Source organism: Cryptotermes secundus, unplaced genomic scaffold, assembly GCF_002891405.2.
Source record: "Cryptotermes secundus unplaced genomic scaffold, Csec_1.0 scaffold132, whole genome shotgun sequence".
NCBI lineage: Eukaryota > Metazoa > Arthropoda > Insecta > Blattodea > Kalotermitidae > Cryptotermes > Cryptotermes secundus.
In genome coordinates, this window is record NW_019722426.1 from 404233 (window position 1) to 425490 (window position 21258).

General features: G+C 44.5%; 1 protein-coding gene across 2 annotated transcripts in view; it reads left to right on the forward strand.

Annotated features, from left to right (window-relative positions):
• The window catches only part of LOC111861290, a 350133-nt gene that overhangs the window by 293926 nt on the left and 34949 nt on the right, over positions 1 to 21258 (forward strand). For both annotated transcript variants that reach the window (XM_023845727.2, XM_023845726.2), the window contains exon 3: positions 1566 to 1735. In XM_023845727.2, coding sequence (XP_023701495.1) covers positions 1566 to 1735 — 170 coding nt within the window. The remainder of the gene's footprint in view (positions 1 to 1565; positions 1736 to 21258) is intronic.

A 21258-nucleotide genomic window follows, 5' to 3' on the forward strand; every position in this document is an offset into this window, starting at 1 on the left:
ATGGTGAATTTGTTGATTGGGTTGCGGTAGGTGTGCTTGATTTGTTGTTATCTGGTTCGTCCTTATCGGCGGAAATCGTAAGTTGTATGACCATTGGTTTGGTTGATTGTAATAGGCCTGCGATGTTTGTGGTTGGTTTGGCGTGGTCTGTAGAGGAGGCTGACTGTGCATGGCTGGAGCTGGCCCGGTCTGTAGAGGAGGCTGACTGTGCATGGCTGGTGCTGGCCTGTAGAGGAGGCTGACTGTGCATGGCTGGAGCTGGCCCGGTCTGTAGAGGAGGCTGACTATGCATGGCTGGTGCTGGCCCGTAGAGGAGGCTGACTGTGCATGGCTGGAGCTGGCCCGGTCTGTAGAGGAGGCTGACTGTGCATGGCTGGTGCTGGCCTGTAGAGGAGGCTGACTGTGCATGGCTGGAGCTGGCCCGGTCTGTAGAGGAGGCTGACTATGCATGGCTGGTGCTGGCCCGTAGAGGAGGCTGACTGTGCATGGCTGGAGCTGGCCCGGTCTGTAGAGGAGGCTGACTGTGCATGGCTGGTGCTGGCCTGTAGAGGAGGCTGACTGTGCATGGCTGGAGCTGGCCCGGTCTGTAGAGGAGGCTGACTATGCATGGCTGGTGCTGGCCCGTAGAGGAGGCTGACTGTGCATGGCTGGTGCTGGCCTGTAGAGGAGGCTGATTGAGCATAGCTGGAGCTGGCCCGGTCTGTAGAGGAGGCTGATTGAGCATGGCTGGAGCTGTCCCAGTTTCGTTCCCGATTGGGAACGTCACTCGCTCTGCGGAATCTTTTTGCGCTGAGTTAGTTGTATGCACGTCGGATTGAATCTGCGTGTTGTACAGCTGCTTAATTCGACTTGTACGTTTGGGTTTGTCTTCCCTTTCAGCTATAAGCACTGCTTTATGGAGCGACACCTGACACGCGTCCGCACTGTTCTCTCCTAGGAAGCGTACTTATTTTGAGATATGGTGAATTTTTAAGGAAATTTAAGCAAAAAGGGTAATTAAAGTTAATGTGATTCGGTTCATATGTAGTATATCTTTGAAATTCATATAGGTTGTGTACTATAGGTGTAAGATTTACACGTGCAAAATTTAAATACCAGCTACAAGAATTGCATAACTGATAACTGAAAATTCAGACCAACAAGGAATGTAAAATCGCAAAGAAGGAAACCGTGTTTGTTCCAAGTCAGATAAAATTTCCAATAATATCTGTAATTTAGTTAACAGTAGGGTGAAAGGTAAAGCTATCCCTGTAACAGGCCGTGAAGGCCAATAGAATTGTGAGACATGGAGGCTTCCACATTTTCTCTAGACAATCGGCTGTCAGATGGCGGTAATGTTGTCAGGCTTACGCGCCGGTCGCGTTTTACTCCCCAGAAAGATTCCTGGTACTCATTTCTGTTAAGAGGCTGAGTCGGCCCCAGAGCCGTAGTGCGTTTGGAAGGATTAGGTCAATTGAACTTGAACCCGCGACCTTCCGGCTTGTAGCATAATGCCTCAATCAAGTTAACGGTATGGTCAGACCGAAATATTTCCCTCACCTATGTCTATATGTTCGGTTTTCCAGGGTCCGGTGACAGCGGCGTGTGTAGCCCCTGCAGCTACATCAGTTCCCCGTGTCCCCCGCCAGGTCGGCCCCGCTACTGCGACCCTCATCTCAACTACATGGACCGTGTCGTCATGGAGATTGTGGAGACAGAGGGAGTATACGTAAGAGATCTCCAGCAAGTGATCGAGGTGAGTGGGGGGGGAGATAACAAATAGCTGAAAGGCGTCCATATAATGTGAACATACGAGTAATGCAGGTTCTGAGATTACAGGATATAGCCCTTCTCTCTTCCCGGTATCCTTACTTCCCGCCTCCGTGGTCCTGTTCTAGGGGACCGTACAAGGCATACTCAGGCATAAAACGACCATTAGCATACTGCAGTTACAAAAGGTGCACAGAGTCCGTAGAGACCTGTATGCTGTAACAGCGCGAATATACTCGTGCCGTAACTATGGTGCAACAAACGTAGCGCCTACATAGACAGATCGGCCCCTCCCTCGCCGAAGGGGAGGCCCCATTTCTAAACACGCACATGTCTAGGAGAGAACATAAATCTTGGACATGGATCTCCAGGAAACCTGAAGCGAGGAATGACTGTGCTGGCGAGTGCCAGCAGCAATCCGACCGACCACCCACCCACCATACGGCGCCATGTCTGTAAGGAGTAGATAAGATGTGACGTAACATGACGTTTTTTTTCTGGTTATATCGTTTCGGTTTTAGAACGCGAAAAGGGTATTTGTTTGCTGAAGCGCACTTACGTCGGCCAGTTACGGGGGTAAAAATCCCTGTTCTTATTTCCCGTTGTCTCTGCGGTGTACTAAATGCGAACCCAGAAGGTGAATTTGAGCCACACATAGTTACGAACGTTCAGTAAGAGTTCACTAAAGATGTGAAATAAAAACAATTTATTTCTATTTAGTTTTTTAAAAAAACTTCTGGCGAAGACCGCATACTTTTTGTCTGTTTGCCTGCTTAAGCCCTGCATGAATTAAGAGAAACGAAAACTCACAATTTTGATCAAACATTGAGTTGGAATTAAAATTTGGTAGGGACAGTTGAATTGCTGTCAAGACAAAGGGTTAACAAATGTGTACGATGTTCAGCGGGTGGACTCGTAGAACTTTCTCGAGGAGCTAGGAGACCGTCCGTAACGTACGATAAATGACAGGGAATAAACGATGAATAGCCATAGTTATGTGCGGAATACGGCGCCAGCTGTCCTTCAAGGATCTAGGCTTTGTAACACGATTAAACATTGCGAGAGAGAGAGAAAGAGAGAGAGAGAGTAATGTTCAGCGAAACTGTACAGTCGTTTTGAAGTTGAAGGAGTTGTTGCAAATTTAATTGGAACCATTCTTCGAATTAAATTGATATTTTCCTTTGTGAACAATACACGACATGTTAATTTATTTAAATAAACTCGTGGACGCCATTTTTAACGTTTGCTGTGGCTTAGGAAATTAAAAAAAAATGTAAGTCTCTATTACACATTTTGAAATGATGCCTGTTTAAACAGCTTCCGGTTAAATACGTTTTAGATGGAACAGGTTAAACAGCGTAACGATAAAGTCGATGCGATTAGAATCTGCACGGTAGCAGTAGGCGGAGAGAGACGTCTTGCGCATCCTTTGGCTCTGTATAGCATTGCATCGTCGTGCTAGATCTGTGCGACTCAACGTTACGTTACGGCTGGAATAACTGCTAGCACGATAGCGCTCTAGTGGTTCAAGTACAGATGAGAGACGTGAAGGAGTCTGACTGACCAGTCTGCGGTAAGTGTTAACGGAACCTCTTAATCCCCAGAGGAATCTATTCGAAACCTCTCATCAGAGGCGCCGGCCTGCCGGTCCAGGGCAACTGGCTCCTTCCTGTTCGTTCCACATTAATACATGTTGGCTCCTTATACGCTGAAGGGACTTAAGATCCAAATAGGTTCGTTTGTAGCTGAAAGTTTCAGTAGTTTGCGTTGGAGAATGTGGATTGTTTAGGGCAGTGCTTCTCAAACCATAGGAACTAATTTTTGAGAATTTAGTAGTCACATAAAAGAACAAACTCCGTGAACTTTAGTCCGCAAACGAACTATACCGACCGAGCGACCAGCGTTTGTCGTCGAAGTTAGTGCCAACTTTAGCGGATAGAGGCTGTCGCGTGGTCAGCGCAACGGATTCTTACGGCCGTTAATCTCGGTTTTCTAGACCGGAGCCGCTGTTTTCTTGAAATAGCTCCTCGGTTATCATCACGAAGTTGAGTGAACCCCGTTCCAGACCCACTGCTTCCAAGAAAATCTGGTAGCGCCGGGAATCGAACCCGGGACCTCTGAGTCTGTAGCCAGGAACTCTGACCACTAGACCACATAGGCGGCCCTGGTAGTCACATATATGATAGAAATCAGTTATATTTACTGGATTGGGACGTTCGTTACCGGCTTCACAAGGCCATGCACCCTTTAATCAATTGAACCCAGTCCAAATACTGTTTCTCAACCACTTTTTAATATTATATTCCTACCCGTGCTCATGGAGGCACGCGGTAAAGTAGTTGGTTGAGGGGCTATGCTACAAGCCGGAAGGTCGCGGGTTCAAGTCCCGATGAGGCCATTGGATTTTTTTTTCAGTTGACCTAATCCTTCCAGCCGCACTATGGTCCTGGGGTCGACTCAGCCTCTAACAGAAATGAGTGCCAAGAATTAATTAAATATTTCCTGGGGAGTAAAGCGCGGCCGGCGCGTAAGGCTGACAGCCGATTGTCTTAGATAATGTGGGACCCTCAACGTCTCCCAGAACCCAATGGGTCTTCATGGCCTGGTGCAGGGATAGCTGTACTTTTTTACTTTTTACCTGTGCTCATAAGATGCGATTTATTTTTGCTATTTCAGACCAAAATTTCGAATTCTTTTCTCAGACGAGTTGTCTGTGTTTCGTCCTTCCTGTTTTAACCACCTCTTTATGGAGCTCCACATTATGTGATTTGATTGTCCGAAATTCTCTATTGCTTCATGACTGCTATGTTCTGATGTTCTCCTCAGCGCTTTTATCTCGAGCACCCTTAGTCATTATTGTTCCACCGGCGCGAAGGGCGCACCGAATACTTGAAGACATTCGCCGAAGCTAATTGAGTAGTGATGCATGTTTTATATGCCCCGTTGTTTTATAGAAAACGCACAGATTTTATAGAAAACACACAGAAACGCCAACGTTAATGATACAATTATTACGTTTTTGGACGTTATCCTTCGTCCTGTTTTTATTTAGAACGGAACGTTTCGGAGACTGCATTTTGCCTCCGTCTTCATGTAAAAGCCAACTCAGTTTGGTTCAATTGATGGAAGTAGTGTCTGCGAGTATGTCCTTTATTTATTGTAGACAATTACAATTGTTTATATGTTCTTTACACCTGTTTTATAAAATACACGAATGATAAGGATGTGTCCGCGTGTTCAGCCATCCATCCATATACTCGTGTTTCCTCTCCAAAGCTTATCATCCGACTTGTGTGAAAATCATTCAGTTTCAGTTCATATCGGTTCAATAAAAGCCTTACTTTACATTGAATATTTCCACCCACCCCCCTCTACAGTGGTTATGATAGCGAAATCCGAAGGGTCAGCATTGCTAACAGGAAAACCCACCGTTGGACACGACCCAGAGTCAGATTATCCATCTCTCCTCTCCTTCACATGCAACTTAATGTTATCTCCTGCAGTTTCCCTCTTGATCTTCCAGCTGGAAATAAAAGTGAAGAAATGGCTCTTAGTACAAAAATTTCATAGCATGAAATTGATAAATATGTAACTTTTGAAACACGTTTCAATTTGAATAATTTAATATAAAGGCATGAAAGTATTTATGATTGTTTGTTGTCAGATTGCAGCTGCAACAATACACTTTTGTCTGCGATAAATTAATAGCAGAGCCAGTGGAGTATAGGCCCCTTCTGTTGTCTAGTGGTCAGAGTTCCTAGCTACAGACCCAGAGGTCCGGGGTTCGATTCCCGGCATTACCAGATTATCTGAGTAGTGGGTCTTGAACGGGGTGCAATCAGTCTCGTTAGGATAATTGAGGAGTTATTTCAAGGAAATAGAGGCTCCGGTCTAGAAAACCGAAATTAACGGCCGTGGGGATCTGTTGCGCTGACCACGCGACACCCTCTATCCGCAAAAGTTGGCACTAACTTCGCTGACAAGCGGCTGTCACCTGGTCGGTATAGTTCGCTTGCAGACTACAAGCCACGGAGAAAAAACCTCAAACAGTCATCGTGCCTTGATTTAACGCAAGGGATTACACGAGTATAGACTTTATAAGTCGTCTCGTGAACCAAATTTTATTACTTTCAGTCATCAAATAATATATACATTTCGCATTCTCGCCATATTTGTATTGTAACTAACTAATATTGGCACTAACTTCGCCGACAAGCGGCAGTCGCTCGGTCGATATAGTTTGCTTGCGGACTCAAGCCACGGAGTTTGTTTTTGTTTTCGCCAGTGGAGTATGGAAAATTAAATAGAATGATTTTGAACATTGGAGCAGGCCTACACCTTCTTATTCTCATTCTTGACCGGTGTCAATGACCACGCGTAATGCACGAGAGCGACAGTTGCGTAGCCCGAAAGCCCCGTTACACCGGAACGCTTCAGGACCAAGAGAAATTACATATGAATGACACCTATGCGCGCCGGCTGGTTGTGATGTGTGGGGATAAGTCTGGCGCCTGGCGACTATGAAGTTGTCGTCACAGAATTCTTTGTTTGAGTGACCGCTCGGTCTACAATCTAACAAGGCCAGAGCCAAGCGTCTCCATAACTTGACCATTAAATCTCGACATCACAAGTAAGATCATCTGTATTCCTCTTTGTATTCTTTAATAAGGGCGTGAAGATCCATGCCGTCAGTCGTCTGCCGCGGAAGAAAATGTAACTCTTTTTAATTTATATTAAGGCTTGAAAGCCTAAATGCATTTTGGGCATATCTAGGCAAGCATTTACCCGAGAGAAAAATGTCAAGAATATAAGTCGTAGGAAGTCACAAAATATACGTATTATGTGATAGAGCGTGTACAGGGTGTAACTGAAAGTTGCCGAGAAACAGTGGGCACGAGTTCCACGTACTCGTCTCAAAACAAGAAATAATGTCCATATCAACTTGTGTCCGGAAACATTTAATTTGTTCGTTATGCCTGAAAGAAAGCATGATGGTGCTTCGCTACATTCGAGCCGTGCTGTGCAGGATATTCTGAATAACGCCTATCGTGACTGATGGGTAGGCAGAGGAGGACCCACTGCATAGCCTTCACGCACACCACATTTGAATCCTTTGGATTTTTTAATTATGGGCACACCAAAAAAAACCCTTGTGTACGCAGTTCCTGTTGACAACTAAGCGGCACTTCACCGTCGCATTGTGGATGCCTGTCGGACTATCAGAAACTACCCCAGCAACTTTGAACGGATCCAGCGGTCTAGACATGTCGAGACGTGCACTGAATTTCATGGAAGACATTTCGATCATATATTATAAATGAATTCTTTCAGCTGTAACTTAACAAAGTAAATGTTTCCCGACAGATGTTGATATGGACATTTTTTCTTGTTTTGGTATGTAGAACTCGTGCCCAAACGTTGTTCTTACCTTTCAGTCATACCACATCTGGATAAAACACAATTTATTTATCGAGAAATTTGTAGTTGGCTTGTAACAATGTCTTACCGTCGAAGGTGTTTTCCAGGCTCTTGTGATCTTCATACCGTGTAGCGGATCACCGCTCGATTTACATCACATTTTATAAATCCTACCGATTGCCGAACAAGTAAAAGTTCGTAATGTCCAAGTCTTGAAAGAAAATCACAGCAAAATGCGTAGTTAATGTTTTAGGGCAGCGACATGTTGCAACAGTTGGTGCCTATCTTATAACTTCACAATTTCAAACGTTCCCACGGAATTTTGTGCACTCTTGTGTTTGGTATGTTTAGGTGTCGGGTAGCATGCCTCGTTAATTTGTGTGAGCAGTGAACGAAAAGCCCCTCGATTTATCCACCTGAGCTTCATGATTGGTCGCCTCCCAGGGCTTTATCATTCACAGATGCAGTCAGTCTGATCAATCAATTTATACGACTTGTATAAATAAAAGTTTTTTGTTGGTGGTTTACTTCCAGACACCTTGCGAAATCTCTTTTGCTGCAAACTAAGACTCCTAATACTGGCGTTTTATACAATGCAACATAATGTCTAGTACAGTCTTATGAACTTGATCGTATAATTTGCTCACGGCCTTTAGTTTTAATATTTATGCCTTTCAATTCATGAATACTTTTTTTTCCAATGGCTCTTCCAGCCCATTCAGGGCCCAGGCCTCTTCTTCTTATTCAGGTCCGTAATCATTTTTCACGGACGGTAGGACTCCTTGGGCGAGTGATCAGCCCGACGAAGGCCGCTACCTGAACACAGGACAACACAAACACAGAATAAACGCATACACACACTAAACATCAATGCCCTGAATGGGATTGGAACCCAGGATCCCAGCTTCCGAGCGAGCGAAGACAGTTCATGCCCTAGACCGCGCGGCCAGTGATCGGCAGTTCATGAGTACTGTTGCAGTAAAACGATATACGAGTATATTTCATGTGTACATCCCGTGAAGCTTTCATGCAGCCGCCATGTTGCTGCTTCACATAAAAATTCAACAGATTTTTTTTTCATATATATGAATATCTGATGCTGTACATAATTTCATGACGTTACATTATGTGGCGGTAGTGTCTTTCCGACCTCACAGGTTGGTACTTCGACCATGTTACTATACTGGCCGCGCCATAGCTCAAGCGGTTAGCCCTGGCTTCCCACCGTGGCGGCCCGGGTTCGATCCCGGGTCTGGTCAAGTGAGATTTGTGGTGGACAAAGTGTCGCTGGGGCACGTTTTCTCCGAGTACTTCGGTTTCCCCTGCCGATCTTCATTCCACCAACTGCTCCACAATCACCCTCACCTATCATCTGGGGCTGGTACAGTAGGCCAGAAGTGGCAGCAGTACAAGGGACTTAGTCCCACACCACTAGCAATAAAAAATGTTACTGTAATAAATTGTAGGAAATTATAAAGTACAATCCAGTTTCGTAATGTTAACATCAGTTTTCATATATATCGGACAGTTGGTTTGAAAGGTGCAAAGGAGGGAGGGGTGGGGCACTCACACGGATAGTATGGTGATTTCATACACAATTTCTTGTTTGTTTGTTTTACTTATACGTAGTATATACATTACTATCACCAAAAGTAGGTTTCGAGATTTTGGCGGGTTTACACGTCACTAAAACATCGTTTCTGGAATATCATCTCTCTGTCTGTATTTGTGTGTGCGCCCTGCTATCGGCTGAACGGTGAGACGAATCTGATTCAAATTATACATTTAAAAGTTTTCCCGTCATAATTTTGTGCCAGGTGAATCTGAACATTTTATTTCCAAGAGTGGAGCCCCAAAACACGAAATGGCGATTTTCTTCAAACCGGTTTTGACGAATTCGATTAAATTTGAGTAATTTATGGAATTCATCTCCCTGTGTGAATCTGCATAGGAGGTGTATTGAGGAAAACGACGGTACCCATACCAAAGGCCCAAACCCAAAATGTCGATTTTGTCCAAACCATCTCTACTTGTTCTGTGGCGTAATTGCTTTCTTGGATACTTCAGAGGTTAACAACGTTATTGGAAGTGCATAAGCAGACTCTTGCATTTTTTGGTCTGGATATTTGATTGACGTCATGCGCCAATGAAGCATTTTACAATTCAGCCCTAACAGTATGCGTTTGCCCGACCGTAGGATAGGGCTCAACACTTCCGTGGCTATCATACGCAGTTTGTGAATCTGTGATGTGGAAACGTATTGTCATTACTGATATTTCAAACTTTGTCTGTAAATGAAATTAAGCGTTTAAAGACATGTGGTTATTATATTAACTTGAAAATTGGAATAATTATTGGTCAAAATTTCGTAAATTACGTTGTAATCATTCAAAACAAGGTTTATATTCCTTAAATTTAATTTAACAGCAGTCAAAATTGACATAAATTTCCCTAATATAATGTAGAAATCGTCAATAATTTGGTCAGAAAACCATTTAATAAGATGTACCACCTGATTTGACATACTAGAACTCAGCTTACCGCTCACAAAATGTGTTTCTTATGGTCCTTATAATAAACAGCGATCGTTTGCACAAATAGCTTTAACCGGTTGATCTTTGTTGCGGAGGCGTAATGTGTTTCCTCTGAGGTACGAACTAAATGTTTATTTACTATGTAGAAGACTGTTAGTCTTTAAAGGGTTAAGTTAACATTAAAAAAACAGCCGCCTGCAGTAGTTAGAGGACATAAAAATGTGTAGGACGTTTACGTTATTCAGCCACTCACTGCAAAAGGAAACTACAGAGGTCCAGTAGCCAATAACTGGCCGTACTGGATCTAACTGGAATTTCCATACATGTCGCATAGGCTCGCGAACCACAACTTGAACATGGCTTCCCAGGGACAGTATGAAGTAGTGGAACAGGAAGTTAGTGTGAATGATGGACAGGGCACACACACTCACTCTTCTGGCGCCGGCTGCAATCACACAAAGCCCCGCATTATCCTCAGACACTGAACTTGGAACATTATGGACTCATATGTAATTATTACATGACCGAAAGTCTCGGCCGGGGTATCACAGCCATCGGATCTTCCTCTCCGTACGCCTTACCGCCTGCAAAATAAGAAATATCCTCTTCAGACCAGCCGTAGATCATGTGTTAAAAAATAGGCGTGGTGATATACAGGGCGTTTGTTGTATGAGGAAGTGTTTAACAAATGGTTTGTGAACGAATGTTTATAGTGAAGAAAGTCGTCTTCTGGGTTTAGGCGCCGTGTATTCTTCGTTTTGGCCGACGTTTCGGAGGAACGTATCGCCTCCATCTTCAGAGCGGTGAATGGCTTGGAATGCAGAGAACAGTAGCTACGAAGAATACACGGCGCCTAAACCCAGAAGACGACTTTCTTCATAGTCATCGCCGTGAAAACCTCAAAACTTACGAATGTTTATAGTGTTTTTCTAAACATAATTGTTAACCTTTCTGCAGGAGATATTTCTGTTTTTTTTCCTACCAAAGATTAACATTAAAAAGTGGCATATGAAAAAAGTTCAGTTTTCGTGACCAGTTTTATTTGTACAGAATGCATAAAGTGAACGCATGGAAGACCTTATTCGCGTTTCTTCGTGTTTCTTGTCTGAAGCTACTCAACGTACGAGCTGGTGTTGTCGTCTTAAAGTAACGCGTGTTTTGCATGAATCTCAGATTGAATTTTGTAATTTTTCTCGAAAACTGCAAATATGAAAACATATTATAAGTTTACATAATGTATATATAAAATCTGGGTTTGTATTTCATTGGGATGCACAGCTACTAAGCGTAAAATGTTTCAGAATGTACTGTTACGTGTCCGGGGTTTGCGTGACTGATAAGGCGGGTTTTTATGATGATCGAAATTATTTGGCCTATACGAGTATACAGCTGGTTACAGCAGTTCACAAATCGCTGACACACTGTCATCTTCATCCGACCGGACACTCCACGGGAACTATTCTGACTTCCAACTTAACTCCGTTGTACTCCTTCAATTCTGGTGTGAACTACGACTGACTGTGCCCACTTATAACTCATCTGCACGAACTCCACGGAAAACACCGTCTTCTGTTAATGCGTGGTTATTGGTCCGTTACTTATCAAAGAATGCCATTCTATTGTTGAGAGCTTCAGGAATGCCTTTACCGAGCCGTTGCCTACCAAAGGGCATATGCATCACAGTATTTTGCTAACGAGGTAGAAGGAGAATAATTCACGTAGTATGGTTAGATCCACAACAGTAGATGTATGTATAAAAAAGATAAAGCTATCCCTGTGACAGGCCGTGGAGGCCCGTAGGATTGTGAGATGTCGACGGTCCCACATTTTCTCTAGATAATCGGCTCACAGATGGCGGTGAAGTTGTCAGCCTTACGCTCCGGCCGGCCTTTAACCCCAGGAAACTTCCTGATACTCATTTCTGTTACAAAATTTTCGAGGTGGTATTAGCAAACAATTGACCGCCTCTGTGGTCTATTGGTCAGAGTTTCTGCCTACAGAACTAGAGGTCCCGTGTTCGATACCCGGCGCTACCTTATTTTCTGAGAAGTAATGGGTCTGGAACGGCGTCCACTCATCCTCGTGAGGATAATTGAGGAGCTATTTCAAGGAAATAGCGGCTCCGGTGTAGAAAACCGAAATTAACGGCCGTGGATATTCGTTGCGTTGACCACGTGACACCCTCTATCAGCAAAAGTTGGTACTAACTTCGCCGACAAGCGGCAGTCGCTCGGTCGATATAGTTGGCATGCGGACTACAGGTCACGGAGTTTTTATTAGCAAACAGTTGGCTTTGTTGCAGTGGAGACCTAGTGCTTTGCATTACCGCAGGAATTATGAACTCCACTGTAAAGTTAGCTTTGGTGACTGCCGTAACTGAATTCGTGTGAAAATAGCTAGGTCCCTGACCTATGGAGTTGTGGCAGTAACGTTGTAGACTCGAATTCGATAGACGAATCCTGGTCTGGACAACCCCTGTCATCACGGTTTTCTTCAGTATCTCAAAGCAGATGCCGAAATACGTATTACCTCGTTTAAACAACTGCCGCTTCTTTCCAAATCCTTTACGTCATTAAATAATCCACATGGTGGTACTAGCAGTAACAGCGAGGCCTCTGGCTTGGGAATTGTACAAGAAAGCTTGGTTATTGCAAAACTGCGTTTCTCACGTTATATTGTCACGTGTCCGGGGTTTCGTGACAAATAATTGTGGATTTTGGATTAGACGAAGCTGATTATTGGATAAGTTGTTTACAGTCACTACAGGCACTCTGAAATACCGTCTTACAGACGATTTGACTTGACCAACCCATCGTCTCTGATCTGGCCTCCGCTCCGGTCTTTTCTGATCTGCTCTGTCCTGTGTTCCGTTTGGCCTCTTATCCTCTACCGTCGGGCGGACTAGAAGACACCCTGAAGGGTATCTATTTTGCAAAGTTTCGTCATGATGTTAGTGTAGTGAATGAATTTTAATTTATATTGTAGTGAACAGTTTTTTTTTTTTACTTTTATTGCGCAAATGTGTAAACTGGGAGAGTTTGCATAGCTCAGCAGGGATCATTCCAAAGGCACAGGTTGATCAAGTGGAGGCTGCTTATTGGTGTAGAGACGCCTGAGAGTTATGCAGCAGATTTGCGATCTAGTAGAGATTCGCTGTTCCTTGTTGTATGGGAAACGTAGTTACTGAGCCGTTGTCTAGCAATGGACGCCCGCTCAGATATTCTGACTTTTAGGCGGAATGCCACATTATAAATTACCGTTCATGCGAAAGGTGCGACAGTGAATTCGTGAGATAGCAGCACACCACTGATAGTTCTAAGCGAACACAAAGCAATGCCGGGATTTGCAGACGTCACAGGCTGTTCTGCGAACAGCCTCTGCATGCCACTCTTGCGTCGCATGTTTAAAGCCATTCTTTACTGTCTGAACGTCACTGATTTACATATGTTTTAAAGCCATGCAGAGACGTACGCACGTCAGAACCAGTCAAGCTATTCTGCAGGAAAGGTTTTAAGAATTTGCTGCTTTTTTATAATAGAGCTGGCATTGCCCGTGCTTTCATTACAGAAGAGTTGTGTTGCGGGCAGACATATAAGAAGGGGGAGTAATGGTTTGGTTCCCTTGTTACGTGTTTATTTGTGGTCACCACGCGTTGTGGGAAGTGTGGGAGCATTGAACGAAAGGACGTGTCTTAGTTGCGTTTCCCTGTCCTTGCCTCGGGACAGAACAAAGTAGAGACGTGATGCTAAACGTGGTTTGAACTTTCAAAATGACTCAACGCACAGACAGAATTGTTTGCCCTCACAGTAAAACTTTGACTCGCTAATCCTCGCTATTACAGCTGAGACCTTACGTGGTTTACTATTTTTACCTTTATTTCTGTATTCTGTAAGAAGGACTTGCGTAAGAAGTATTGCGAACGGCATAAGTGGACTACCATTATACCAATTTGATATCGCCACTTCTGACTTTAAGGACATAACTTCCTTTGTATGCCTAGACGACGGGCTTCCGCATCGTTCGAAAGAGAAGGAAAATGTGAATGTGGGCCAACGGTTGGCGTAAGTCAAAACTGACAGAGTACAAAACAAGATGTAAATTGCCATGTAAGTATGTCAATATTATTTCCAGTAAAATGTAAGTAAGCCGGTCACGGTAGCCGAGCGGTCTAAGGCATGCACGGTCTTCGCTCGCTCGGAAGCCGGGATCGTGGGTTCGAATCTCACTCAGGGCATGGATGTTTGTGTGCGTTTTTCTGTGTTTGTGTACAGATTGAAGCCTTGCGACGAGCTGATCACCCGCCCAAGGAGTCCTACCGTATGTCTAATATCTAGTAAAACCGAAGTGAAACGGAGAGTTTCATTGAGGTAGGCCTAGGCCCAAATGAGGGCTGTAGCGCCAACGAAAAAAAAATATAATTAAAGTTGTCCCTGTGGATGTTTAGAGTGTGTGTGTGTGTGTTTTCCTGTGTTTGTGTACAGGTAGAGGCCTTGCGACGAGCTGATCACCCGTCCAAGGAGCCCTACCGAATGTGTAAAATCAAGAAAAACCGAAGTGAACGGAGAAGTTCATGGAGGTAGGCCTAGGCCCACTGGGGCTGTAGTGCCAAGGGGGAAAAAAGTTGGCCCTGTGTTTAACTAATTAAGCACTACATCATTAAGACGTGTGGGGGAGTGGACCTATAGATCCATCTCTTCTTCAACTCGGCACTAGTTTGAGGTAAGTGGTCAACTTCACGCCCCGGTCGCTTTACCCCCTGGGAAAGAGCCCACGTCTCCCATTGGAGGCTGGATGGGTCCCAGAGCCGGTCTCGACGACGTTGGAGAGAAGAAAAATCTTGCTTCCACCGGGACTCGAACTTCAAACCCTCGGCCTTCTAGTCCGTGGCCAGTCGCCGTACAGACTGCACTATCCCGACTTCTAGTTTATTTCCAATATATCAGTTAAGCCATGTTTGTTTAAAATTGTAATGTCATTGACTCTGGGGAGAGTTCTGCCTTCTGGGATATAATGCCGAGCAGCGTATTGAAAGTCAACCGACGTTTCGTAGGCGACATGATCCTCCGAAACGTCGACCGTATTTCAGCAGCAGGCTAAGCGACATATCCCAGAATCACCATAATGAGAGTCTCAGATCCTTTACTTATGAGAGTTATTTTCTCTCCTTGCCTTTGTAACGATCTCAGCGCGGTTTCGCCATGTTAAACTGAAACGGTATATCCCTAAAACCAGAATGAATTGTCCCACTTCGAAGGTGTAGATGGAGAGATGCGTTAGTATTAAGCAGTATTGAAGTAAATACTAAAGAGCCAGGTCAGAGTTTAGAGGCGAGGTTTACGAACACGGCAAGGAAACAAGAAGTTCCATGAAGTGCGTGAATTTTCGTGGCCGGCAGACCCAGTGTCAGCTTCTGATGAAGAATTATGGTCCATGCACTTATAAACTTGACTTCCTGTATATTATTATATATTGTGGCGTATAAAAGCCGGGATATCTTGAGTCAGAGCGGTCGTCCATTGCTAGAGAACGGCTTGTTAAAACACGTGACCGGGACAACAAGCTGGTATAGATCATTGCTGAGCAACGCCGGAATAGTAGAGCCAGACAGGGAGTTATGCATTTTGCTAGGCAACCGTTCATGCACGTTTCCGAGACAGCGCGTACATAAGAGACCGTACCACGGAAGTGAAAGCCAGAACTAATGCAGTTCCCGCGACAACGAATAGACTAGCTACCGATGTCTAGAATACGTGAAACGGAACCCTAGAAGAAGGTGTTTTCTAGTCCGTCCGACTGTAGAATATAACAGACCAAACGGAACAGCGGAGGACAGAATAGAGGAGAATGGAGAAGAAGTCAGAACAGAGCAGAGCTAGGAACAGAAGAAACCAACAGAGCCAAGAACTAACAGTAAAGACACTCCACCAAGAATAGCGGTGGAAGAGAGATTATCCGTTGAAGACAAAACGCGATAAACGACAGATTAGTTAGGTCGCATCGTCCGGAAGACATTATTTTCGAGTGATCGTAATTGCAACTATAAACGAGTTACCCAATAAACAGCTACGTCTAATCCGGAATCCATTAATTTCTTGTCGCGTTACCAGGACACGTGACAATATGAAATTAAATTGGGAAAGATCTAGAAGGAAACGGCCATCATCTGTTTTATTTTACTATCCTGGAATTAACAAGGAGAGACTGAGAGCAAACACGAAAACCCAAAGGATATCCAGCGCCCGAACTGAGACTTGAATTCGGTGCATTTCGAACGCGAAACAGTAGCTGCTGTAATAAGTCAGTGCTGCGCTTCATGGAGTCGGCCTATAGGAGCGGTTCCCAAACCCAGGTCGCGATAGGGCAACAGAATATTCTGTTTGGTGGAGAGAAATGTCCGAAGCACTCGAGTCTGATATTCAGAGAGGGTTGTGTTCGAAAATTTTCTGTCACAGTAACGAAAGAAACATCCGAAAAATTGATTTATAGAAGCACCACCTTACTGATGCTTGTAACGTCCCAGCCTGCACTGAACAGGTAGAAAAGAGTGATTAAGCTTTTGTTACTGCGTGCCTTGTTAACCGAGGTACAAGGGAGCTAGCCAAAAGTGTCTTACATGCTCTCGGAATGTAGACTGCGCAAGTCAGCTACGTCCTTTCTTTGCCCCTTCTTCATTCTATATTATATCGATCGGTATCTTTCGACGTTAATGAACGCCAGAAGCTGATATTGCGTCATTAAATAACCACCACCATAAATTGGTTTCGTTACCTAACAGATGAAGTGTCTGTTCCGTCCGTCCATCCATCTCTGATGCTCCCGCTTGGAGCACGGAGCATCCGTGAAACGCTTCGTTTCACTTCAGTTTCTTGATCTTAGTCGCTAGGACTCCTTGGACGGGGGATCAGCTCCACGCAAGGCCGCTACCTACACAGCACAAACACAAAGTATAAGCACACAGACATCCAGACAGACCCACGATCCCAGTGTTTGAGCGGGCAAACACAATCCATGCCTTAGAACGAGCAGCCACTGTGACTGGCTTAAGATTAATATTAGGATCAACTTACTTTTTAGTTAAATACGAGTAAATGATGTTGGACTGAGATGGCTTGGTTTGTAGTGTACACAGTAGTGTGTGTGGAAGATCTGCAACTGTAGTCGGCATGGTTCAAGATTATTGACTTAGTTTCCAGATAAACTGTGTATAGTTCTTCGCACTGATTGAGTAAATACACATGTTCACAGGTCAAGGTTTTTTATAACTTGTCTAATTTGCTTTGTAAGACATTCTCTCGTCACAGAAATTAATCTAAGGTTATGTATTCATAGTCATCTGTAAAGACGGACAAAAGGTATGGAGTCCAACTTTTAAATGTTCCTACTTTCCGTACGTGTCAAAGAGGTTTTCGACAGGTCTATGTGCCTAGAAATTCGTGCCTCTTAGTACGGTGTTTAAAGTTTGCTCTTTGTCGTGTATAATCTTCCTCATCTTCGGTTCATTTTATGCCTTGTTTACACAGCTGAATCTCCAGTTCACACTCAGACCTATACTCTTTGTTCAGTGCAGATCAACATGGACTTAATGTTGCTCTTGACTTGTCGAGCTTTTTTTGGCCGAGGTGAAGAAGGGCTCTTCCATTGCGACGGTTGCTGCTTGCTTTCAGGGTCGTAGCCATAAACCCAACTTTCGTCACCAGTGACAACCTTCGAAAGAAAGTTTGGATCCTCTTGAAGCTGTTGTAGAAGTTCCCTGCAGACTTCCAAGCGATGCTGCTTCTGTTCATTTTGCAGCAGTCGTGGCACAAACTTCGCCGCAATCCTCCTCAAGTTCAGTTCCTCTGACAAAATTCGTTGACATGTACCATAACTAAGTCCGAAGGTGTTACAGAGGTCTTGGATGGTCAATCTACGATCTTGCAGAATCAGATCCCTAACTTTCGCAACATTTTCTGGTGTGGTGCCAGTTGACGGCCGTCCCGAACGATCGTCATCATCAGTTGATGTTCGGCCATTTTTGAAACGCTTATACCAGTCGTAAGTTTATGCCTGGCCTAAACTGTTGTCACCAAAAGCCTGCTTCAACATTTTGTGCGTTTCTGCAGCGGTTTTCCCAAGTTTAAAACAAAACTTTATACAGACACGTTGCTCTCTGAAGTCATCCATGGCAAAACCGCAAACTAACGGAAACACAACAATGGAAATACGTTCACCAACAATAAACTCAACCACTCAACTCGACGCCGCTTGTCACACTGATTCAAGAAGGGTGTGTGGGGAGACACCTAGCGGTATTTCGATTTACACATAACCATTCGCGCACGAAATTCAAATTTCGTGAACTTTTTGATAGCCCCACGTACATTGCGGCGGAAGATTGCTTTATGTAAGTGTAATTTTTAACACTCGTCTTATGCATGTCTGTTGGCCTTCGGAATAAAAACATTGACTGCTATGAATTCTTTGTCTTTGTGGTCTAAACATGGCTCAGAATAATCGCGATAGTTGGTATAGAAAGATAAAGCCGTCCCTGTACGTAACTAATTAATCACTACGCCATGAAGGCGTATGGGGGAGTGGATGTATAGATCCACATTTTCTTGACCGAGGCACTAGCTAGAGGTGAATGGTCAGCTTCATGCCCCGGCCGCTTTACCCCCGGGGAAAGAGGCCGCGGTATCCATTGGATAGGGGGTTGGTTGGACCCCACAGGCAGTCTGGAAGACGTGGAGAAGAGAAAATTCTTGACACTACCGGGACTCGAACTGCGACCGCACGGTCGTCAAGCCCGTAGGCAGTCTCTATACAGACTACGCTATCCCGGCTCCTGTGGTAATTGGCATAAGGATGCTAAATTTCAACCCCAGTGTTACTGTACATTGCTACGTGTCTTACGCATAATTGTCATGTTCGCCCAGATGTTTATTTCCTACCACACAGTAACGTGTTGAGGAGGGACAACAGTAAATGTTGATAGTTTTAACTACGCTGGTTCATCAGCATATAGCGTCAGGTGGTTGAGAATGGTAAAGTGACTTGAATGGGGAAGGATTGGTCGTGGCCTAGTGTATTCCTGATTTTGTCTAAAGAGACGTTACGTAAAACATAGTCAAGATAAGCTGTTCTCCGTCGCGAGATTCGAACCCGGGACCTCATGAATCTGAGACAGTTCAACTGCCATGTTTAGCTAAACAAAATGTTGAGTATTATACATTAATAGTGTTCAGAAGTTACAGAGTTTTGTAGTTTATTCTTGCTGCCCTGAACATTTGGTTTGACGCGTTTAGTGGAAGTAAAGGTGGCCATGTTCTTTCCAAAACTTTGGATTTGGTTTGTTACTGTGAAGTTGTGTCGAATGCATTCAGACTACTTTACTGAAACAGGGCCGCGCCATAGCTCAAGCGGTTAGTCGCTGGCGTCCCACCACGGCGGCCCGGGTTCGATCCCGGGGTCTGGTCAAATGGAATTTGTGGTGGACAAAGTGGCGCTGAGGCAGGGTTTCTCCGAGTACTTCGGGTTCCCCTGCCAATCTCCATTCCACCAGTTGCTTCACAATCACCCTCACCTATAATCTGGGGCTGGTACAATCGGCCAGGAGTGGCCGCAGTACAAGGGACTTAGTCCAACCCCACCAAGTAATAAAAAAAACCTTACTGATATTCCAGAAATGCTGAACTAACATCTGGCCCTCCTTGAAAAACCCTGATCTATTTGTTAGATCTGCTGATCGCTGTGAAGGGACCGCCTCTTCACTTTTACTTCACCTTGACCGGGTTCATTTTCCAGCGTGGCACGAGAGACTTGACGTTTGCATGTGTTTTTATGCTCGTTAAATGGCGTGTGTGGGTTTCTAGATGGATTCGAAGCCTCAGATAATAAATCGTCCTTTCGCCCACTGGAAATGCTAGCTGCAGCGGCGGCTAGTGCAGTTTGCCGTAACTTGTTTCTTCGCCCACCGCTGACACGCGGGGGGTGGGGGTGGGGGTTAGTGTGTTGCATAACAAATAAGCGGACACTGCATCGTCCGTTGGCTGTTAAAAATACTATTAAGTAGTGTTCGTGAATCGATTTTGAAGCAACGAGTTAGTGGACATTACGTCGTTCCTTTGGGCACTGTAATTACTTGACCAGTGGCGGTTAGAAAAAAAAACTCCGTGGTTTTAGTCCGCAAGCGAACTATACCGAACGAGCGACCACCGTTTGTCGGCGAAGTTAGTTCAAAATTTAGCGGATACAGGGTGTCGCGTGGTCAGCGCAACGAATCCCCACGGCCGTTAATTTCGGTTTTATAGACCGGAGCCGTTATTTCCTTGAAATAGCTCCACCATTATCCTCATAAGGGTGAGTGAACCCCGTTCCAGACCCACTACTTCTCAGAAAATATGGTAGCGCCGGGAATCGAACCCGGACCGCTAGATCTGTAGCCAGGAATTCTGACCACTAAACCACAGAGGCGGTCGTGGCGGCTAGAACGCTTTGTAATTACGACTGGATAATGAATCGTCTCGATTAACAATTCATAATTATCTTCTCATTCGAAATATAACCTATGAATTTTGATAGAGCGTTATTAAACTAAAAAATGCGATGAATTCTCTATATTCAGAACTGCTCGGGTTCAAGTCGCACCTGGGGGGGGGGATGCCGTGATTTTCTTCATTCTCTTCAGACAAATACTCAGTAAATTATTGTAAACAGGTCCTGACTGCCTCCTTATACTGCCTTTACGATTCATTATTCTTAAATACCGTGTCATGCACGGCGCAGGTGTGTATCCTCTACACCTGTCAATTCAAACCAACGCTTTGGCTCAGAGTTAAGCACTGAGGCTCGTTATCATGATTACATCAACCGGCCACCGAACCCTTTCCTGAGCCAACTGAATCCAGACCAAACTCTCAAACTCAACATGGATTCATATTAATATCATTACTTACTCCTATATCGAAGAAGTCGTTTCCTCTCAGGTTTTGTGACTAAAATGCCTTTATCAGTCCCCCCCCCACCGTGCTAGAAGCTTTATAATATACAAGGGGATATAAAGGCTCCTGAACTGAATGGTAGGAATTAGAGAATTTAAATTTTCTTGAAATTGACCCTTTTAGCCTAAGTTCCAAAAATATTCAGCCCATCCCTCCCATTAACTTTCGAATGCCTGAACCAATCTTTATGAATACAGACGCAATAATATATGAATTGTTGGACCCGTTGATTTCTATGCGGTCCATGTCGTATCAAAGGAAAGCAGGCTTCATGTTTATGAAGTTTCTTCACCCTTGCATCCTCCAGTCCTGCGCCCCGGCCGTTGGTTTGTCTCGCCCCACGCACCTCTGCGCGGCCCACACAGACACTTTTCCATGGGAGCAGATTCAAAGTCCGGCCTAATGGAAGCGATGGTTTGTCTTGTTGTTTGTCGTCTTACAGAGTGAAAACATGAACGTCATCCTCTTCAGATACAGCGTCAATCTTATGTGGACGGGAACCGTATGGCCGGTTTACTGTCGCTGTAGGAGCAGTTTGCAGTAAATCAGCACTGCGAATGGAAAAACACATGCGTGTC